We start from the raw sequence: 7,448 nt of genomic DNA, 5'->3' as shown, positions 1-7,448 counted from the left end.
GCGGGATGTGTCTACGCGTTGGACGCACGGCCACCGCATCTTAAAAAAAGAAACAGACAAAATCCACAAGTAAAGAAACGTCCGTCTAGAATCGTGCGCTGGAGTTGGCCTAAAGAAAAAGATTGATCATTGGAAAGAGGAGGTAATTGGTAGGATAGGTAGAAAACAAGAATCGCTGAGTGGTAGGGTGCCCACCGTGGACGGTAGCCACGTCCGTTTCGCCTCGCCAAAAAAAGTATCGATTTTTTCGCTCGCTGCCACGTCCGTCCCTACCTCTACCGTCTCCTCCCTCCCTCCATCCGTGGACTCCTCCACTCCACCGGAGGCCGGAGCCGAGAGCGATAGATAGATACTTTGCTTTCCCCTCCCCTTCCCCCATCCCTTCCCTCTCTCCCAGGTCTCTTCACCACCACGCCGACGCGGCACCCGGCCGGAGGAGTTCAAGAAAGTCCAAGACCACTCATCAAGGGCGATGCCGCCGCGGCGGCCCAACACCGGCGGGGGCGGGGGCACCTCCTCGGCCGCGCCGCCGCCTCCGCCGCGCAAGGTCCCGCTCCGCTCCCTGCTCCGGGCGGCCTCCGTCGCCTGCGGGGTCCAATTCGGGTGGGCGCTGCAGCTCTCGCTGCTCACCCCCTACGTCCAAGAACTCGGCATCCCGCACGCCTTCGCCAGCCTGGTCTGGCTCTGCGGCCCGCTGTCGGGCCTCCTGGTGCAGCCGCTGGTGGGCCACCTCTCGGACCGCATCGCGCCGGCCAACTCCCCGCTGGGCCGTCGCCGGCCCTTCATCGCCGCGGGCGCCGCCTCCATCGCCTTCTCCGTGCTCACCGTCGGCTTCTCCGCCGACCTGGGGCGGCTCTTCGGGGACAACATCGTGCCCGGGTCCACTCGGTTCGGCGCCATCATCGTCTACCTCATCGGCTTCTGGCTGCTGGACGTCGGCAACAACGCCACGCAGGGGCCATGCCGCGCCTTCCTCGCAGACCTCACAGGTGCCACCGAATTCTCCGCTGCTTCCTTCCTTCCCCCTGATTGCTTCCTCTGCTTGCTTGCTTGCTTGCTGCTTTTACCAAAGGCAAAAAATTCGGGCCTGGGCGGTGCAGATTGATTCGATTCTGCACGATTGCTGCTTAGCATTCAGTTCAATTTTACACCTGTACTGGAGCACATACATGGTTCTTGGGGGCTTCACGATGGGGAATTCATTCTCCTGACTGATTGACAGATGAGATTGATAATTGGGATTCGCAATCCCTGCTACACGACGAGGGGTCAAGTGCAAAAACGATCCTCCTACCCATTTTTTTTGTTTAATATTCCTCGTCTCTCTCTGTGTGTGGCCGGAAGATTGCATTGCACTTGCACCTGCACACGAGAGAGAAAGAGGGAAGATCAATGTCGCTTTCCGCTTTAGGCCGAGAAAAAGGATTCTTGCTCCGTTGGTCGGCTTTGGCCTCTCAAGAATTCCTTTTTCTTCTTCTTCTTCTTCTTCTTCACATCATATTATTGAGTATTGTCAGCCAGCTGCCCTGTTTGTTACCAGCACACACTACACTACACAACAGACCAGACCAAACCTTTGAATACTACTATACTATATGCTGATGCCACACTAACAATGGGGACGTGGCACTCCATTACAGCGATGCAAACCTTTGAATAATCACGGGCGGTTGGTACAAATGTCGCCACCAAGCCTTGTCCTTTCCCTCCATACACCACTTCATTCATTTTCTATGTGTGCGATGGAGGATTGATGATGAAGGAGTGTGCGGGAAGCTCGGCCCGGCGGGTCGCTTTCGCCCTCGGATCCGGCCAATGCCGACCTGCCTGACCACGAGAGAGATATTTAAGCACTGCATTGCTACTACACTCTTTGCTTTCGTCCCTAACTGTTGCCAGATCTCGGATCTTAGGACACCCAAAGGCATCTTTGTTAACAGCCAGGTATTCTCAGAGGGGCCCCTGCCTGCCTGCCTTGACAGTGCTGCCTTGCTTCACTCTTTCGTCACGTGCACGGAAACATTACGCTCATGAATGAGATGGGGGGTGATGTGTGCTTGTTGTGGTAGCCACACACGCATTTCTGTCTTAAATGTAACATATATATATATATATATATATATATATATATATATATATATCTGAATTTATTACAATTAATTATACTTCCCTATTCAGAACATCCATTTATTCATATACCCGGCGTTGCTGTCTCCTGTTTTGAGTTTTGACAATCGAGTCTGGCTGCCCATTGCACATTGCACATTGATGATGATCAACAAGTGTGCGGGAAGCTACGATCAGCACGTCGCTTTCGCTCCTGGATCAGACCAGGCCAATGCAATGCCGACCAGCTTGGGAGGGAGACAGCTATTTAAGCATTGCAGTGCCAGATCTCGAATCATACGATGGGATGCCATCTTTTCTTTTCTTTTATTTTCTTTTCTTCTGTTTTTGTCAGCACTCAACGATGGGAGGGCCCCCTGCATGTTTGTTTTATTGATAATTGATTTCCTGCCTTACCGATGCTCTGTGGTGGCCGTGGTCTCCCAGTTGCCTGCCTGTCACTCTTTTAATGTGGTGCGACAAAATGTTTACACTGATGAGATGAGGGTGATGTGCTTTTTTCGTGGGCCACAACAGATTTTGTGCCGTAGCAAACACAAATGATCTGAATTTATTCTCTACTAAGAATATATAGCCATCACTGCTTTCCTGGTTTGACAATCGAGTTCTGCTGACACAAAATTTATTGCACAATCACTATTTCTGTGTCGTAGCCACACAAATGATCTGAATTTATTGATTTATTATCTATTCAGATTATATGACCATCACTGCTATCTTGTGTTTTGACAATTGAGTTCAGCTGACACAATCTTTATTACACAAGTTGTGAGCTTTCTCAGTGAACATCTGATCGGGGCCCATTTGCCCGTACAATCAAATCAGATGCACCCTCCTTAAACTTTCTCTGTTATCTGCTAGAATAGTGCTACGTAGTCCCAGCTTAGATGCATTTCTGCATGGTTAGCAAAATTTTAAATTGTTGTACCCAGCATCAACAGACTGTTGTCTGCCATGCTGTGATATAAGTTAGCTTCTTCCACCTCGAGCGTAAACTGATTTCTGACTGATCATTTATTTCTGTTTGCAGAGAATGACCCGAGGAGGACCCGGATCGCCAACGCCTACTTCTCGCTCTTCATGGCCCTGGGGAACATACTCGGGTACGCCACCGGGGCATACAATGGCTGGTACAAGATATTCCCGTTCACTATCACCGAGTCCTGCAGCGTCAGCTGCGCCAACCTCAAGTCTGCGTTCCTGCTCGATATCATCATCCTAGCGATCACGACATACGTTAGCGTGGTGACGGTGCAGGACAACCCTACTTTCGGAAGCGACGAGGCGGCGCCTCCGAGCAGCCACGAGGAGGAGGCTTTCCTCTTTGAGCTTTTCGGGTCGTTCAAGTACTTCACGATGCCTGTTTGGATGGTCTTGATCGTCACCTCGCTTACCTGGATCGGGTGGTTCCCTTTCATCCTCTTTGATACCGACTGGATGGGCCGAGAGATCTACCGGGGAAGCCCGGAGATCGTCGCCGACACCCAAAAGTATCATGACGGTGTGAGAATGGGCTCTTTTGGTCTCATGCTCAACTCGGTCGTTCTCGGGATCACATCTATTGGAATGGAGAAGTTGTGTAGGAAGTGGGGAGCTGGACTTGTATGGGGTGTCTCCAATATCATCATGGCTCTGTGCTTCGTGGCGATGCTTATTATAACATACGTTGCGCAGAACCTGGATTATGGACCTAGTGGAGCACCTCCAACCGGCATTGTCGCCGCTTCCCTCATTGTGTTCACAATCCTAGGAGCACCTCTGTCGGTCAGTAACAGAACTTTTTTCTTTGGCACTAATGTGGTTTTCTTTCCCTCCTATACATGTTATATGCATGGTCATGGTATTGATGATCCTTTTATTTTTGCCGTTGCAGGTCACGTACAGTATACCATATGCGATGGCTGCAAGTCGTGTTGAAAATCTTGGGCTAGGCCAAGGTAATCTTGCTTTTCACTAAACTGTTTGGCTGCATCATATTGGATCTGTGTTCTTAGTTCTTACATTTGTCCCTTTTTCCCCACAGGTCTAGCAATGGGCATTCTTAATTTATCTATTGTGATACCACAGGTATTTACTCCTTTTTCTATTATGTTTCCCGTTTGGAGTATAGTTGGTGTATATGCATATTTTATATGAAAATGTATCTGATTAAGCTTCCGGCTCCAAAGGAATTAAATGTAATAGCCAGTTGAACCATCTTAGTCATACAGCAATACTAAAAACTACTACTAATTCCATTGTTCTGTAGTCTGTACCTAATAACCAGGAGCATATGCATTCAAACTTGAAATCTTATAAAAATTATTATCATTTCCTGATCTTTCCACTGGTCTGTACCTATATAAACCAAGGAACCCTGTCTAGTAGGACAACACAAGCAGAAGCATGTGTTGTCTCAGAAAACCAAGCCCTTGAGCTTTTGCACTAGAAATCAATTAGCCGAATAACATAAAAACTAGAGATCTAAAAAACTAAGCCAAATGCTCTACACATGATCAACTTAGTTATAACCACAGTTCTCGGATAAAACATTCTAACAGTTCCTGCAGCCTTGAGAATGAGAAGTCCTCACGTTTCATGACTGCGTGCCTTATTTACCTAAAACTTGTGATCTGCACTAATTAGCAGAATTGAACCTGAAAACTTGAGTAGAAAAGTATAAGCATATGTTTTTTTAGGTGAAACACAAAAGTAGAAGCATATGTTTTTCTAGGGGAAACAGAAAGTTAACTGGAAGTGACCGTGCGGTACCTGCAGATCATCGTGTCGCTGGGCAGCGGGCCGTGGGACCAGCTCTTCGGCGGAGGGAACGCGCCATCCTTCTGGGTGGCCGCCGCAGCCTCGTTTGTGGGCGGGCTGGTAGCCATCCTTGGGCTCCCGCGAGCCCGGCTCGGACCGAAGAAGAAAACCACCCAACGATGATGATTCGAGTGAGCGAAGCGAGTATACAGAGACATTGTTATGTTGCAGACAAGGAAGGAAGGCAGGTTGGTCTCAAGTTGCAACCATTCATTCTTTGCACACTGGTTCCAAGACACTGGGAACGCTGCCTACACTACACTAGGCATGGGGGGTCTGTATATTGTCATCATCAAGTTGGGTTCGGTTCAAATTCAAGGCCAAAAGTAGGAGGGCTCTGGAATTTTCCTCCATGGGCCCTATCGTCGCCTTTTTTTCGCTTGTCGGTGTGAAACATGGTCGGTCATATGTTGTTGTATATCGGATATTTTGTCATTTTGTCGGAGATTATCAATCAAGCAATAAAAGTTGCAGGGTTTTGTTTGAGATTATTGTTGGCACTGGAGGTCCTCCCTGTCACTTGTTCATGATTTATTTCCTTCCTTCCTTCCTTTCTTGCACGACGATAACTGCCACACATGTGGGCGTTAAGGGGTCTGCCCACACGTTTTATATAGTGTCTAAAAGGACCAGCCCACACGCCTACGTGTGGGCAAAACAACTAGCATCCACACGCCTTTTTTTTCTCTTGCGGTCCTTCTCACACGTCTATGTGTGGGCAAAATGCATTACTCTCACACGATCTCCTCTCTCAGCCATCTACCTCACAGTCCTACACGCCCCAGCGTGACAGTCACCACGTGTCCCCGCAGTTGCCATGGTCTGGACCCTCTTCAATGTCCGTTTACCTGTACTTGCCATGTCGCCGAACTACAGTTGCTATGTCGGACAACTACAGTTGCCATGGTTGCTCAACTGCAGTTGCCATCTCAGGTCAAGTGCCAGATGCCATTTTGGACAACTGCAGCTATTGCCATGTATGATTTGGTTTACTATAGTTGCCATGATTTGAAAACTTTAAAGAAGTCAGCAAGGGGAAAGTCCGCTGCATTTTTTTTCTAGATTTTGCCTGGTCCAATTGAAAACGGCCGGAACCAAGGAAGTAGAGATATCTACAACCATCTGTTTTGCGGCAGCTACCGCTGTTGCGACTGTCTGAGGTGATTTCTTATCAACCGCAATCTCAACCTTCTTGTCGATGTTTTCTTCGGTTAACCTTCGTCTTTCCTTTCTCTCCTCCGTGTTCTCATTGTAGTACTTCTTCCACGTGGTGCCGTCTCCGACACCATGCACGCGTCCATACGACGCTCGAGTATCCACCGTGAGTCGTTTCAATATGTTCAACGCCCGGTTGAATGGAGTGTCCCACTTGGGCCTCGCCCACGCCTCAGACGGTGAGTCGCTTTCAGCCTCAATCCTATGCTGCTCTCTCTACAAAAGGCACAAGGATCGTTTACAAATATGCATGACTAGCTACGTGTAGTCGAATTGATCAGAAACTAAAATTACCAGCAGTCTCATGAACTCCGTCGTGAGCGCGTTCATCTTGAAAACCTTCTTCACTGGGTCCCAACGGTGCCGGGCCCTGAGGACGTCACGCTCCTGTGGGACGGTGAACTCCGCCAAGGGGTCTGCGATGCCCAGACTCGTGGCTTCCGCGTCCTCCTTGGACCATATGGACCTCTTTCCACCGTAACCACGGCTTCCGAGGTGGTGGCACCCAATGTTCCTCTATTGAAGCCCCTTCATGTACTTCGATTTTTTCGGCATCTTCGGCCTTGCAAGCCGCCTTGAATATTTCAAATTACTCTGCCGTGATTGTCGGATTATCCTTTACAATCTCGGAGTAGGGTTCCTTTTTGTCGATCCTTGCTTTCACCCTTGTTTTCCAGGCGGCCAACGCGTCGCTAAACTTGGACATGGCGTGTTTGTTTATCTTCTTCATTGTCGGGTCCTTATCTGGATCTTTATAATCCTTTTCATTTCGGCCCGGGAACAAGAATATCTGGTGCAGCTTCTTTAGGAGGGAGGGCCTCATATTATCTATCTTCTGTAGTTTCTCATCGCTGATGGTGGCGGTTGTCCATATGATGCAGCCTATTTGATTGCCGTAGCACGTGCGCGCTTCCTCGGGCGCGGTTGGCTCAAAATTGCCGTCGTCCACCGACGTGACCACCAGTCTAGTAGTCCTAAGTTTGTTAGGAAGTCGTTGCCTGTTTGCTTTTGGTTCTACACAGGCTCCACTCCCCGAGGCAGCGCCGGCCTCAGTCTCAGCGCCGGTCTCGATGCCTGTCGTGGTTTTGTCACGGCAGATGTCCTTAGCATGAGGACTTAGTCGCGAGGCCAACGCATCTATGTGGTAGCTTGAGAGGGGTTGAGCGGAATCGAGAGACGCAACACAAGACAGGGATATAGACAGCTTCGGGCCCCGGGAAACATCATCCGGTAACAACCCTACATGCTGTTTGAGGCTAGGTCTCATTATCATCATGAGGGAGTCGCCGTAAACCGGCTCTTCTCTT

At 49.2% G+C, this 7,448-nt stretch overlaps 1 protein-coding gene across 1 annotated transcript; it reads left to right on the top strand.

Moving 5' to 3' along the window:
• The first annotated feature begins 306 nt into the window (after positions 1-306).
• LOC123101907 (sucrose transport protein SUT2) lies at positions 307-5,412 on the top strand. Its single transcript, XM_044523147.1, has 5 exons — positions 307-989; positions 3,158-3,891; positions 4,001-4,064; positions 4,151-4,194; positions 4,885-5,412. Exons 1-5 carry the CDS (start codon positions 473-475, stop codon positions 5,047-5,049), a joined length of 1,524 nt encoding a protein of 507 aa, XP_044379082.1. The 5' UTR covers positions 307-472; the 3' UTR covers positions 5,050-5,412.
• Positions 5,413-7,448: the final 2,036 nt, after the last annotated feature.

The sequence above is a fragment of the Triticum aestivum genome, chromosome 5A, assembly GCF_018294505.1.
Source record: "Triticum aestivum cultivar Chinese Spring chromosome 5A, IWGSC CS RefSeq v2.1, whole genome shotgun sequence".
Taxonomy (NCBI): domain Eukaryota; kingdom Viridiplantae; phylum Streptophyta; class Magnoliopsida; order Poales; family Poaceae; genus Triticum; species Triticum aestivum.
The sequence above is the reverse complement of the archived record's forward strand: the minus strand, read 5'-3'. Positions and strand labels throughout refer to the sequence as shown.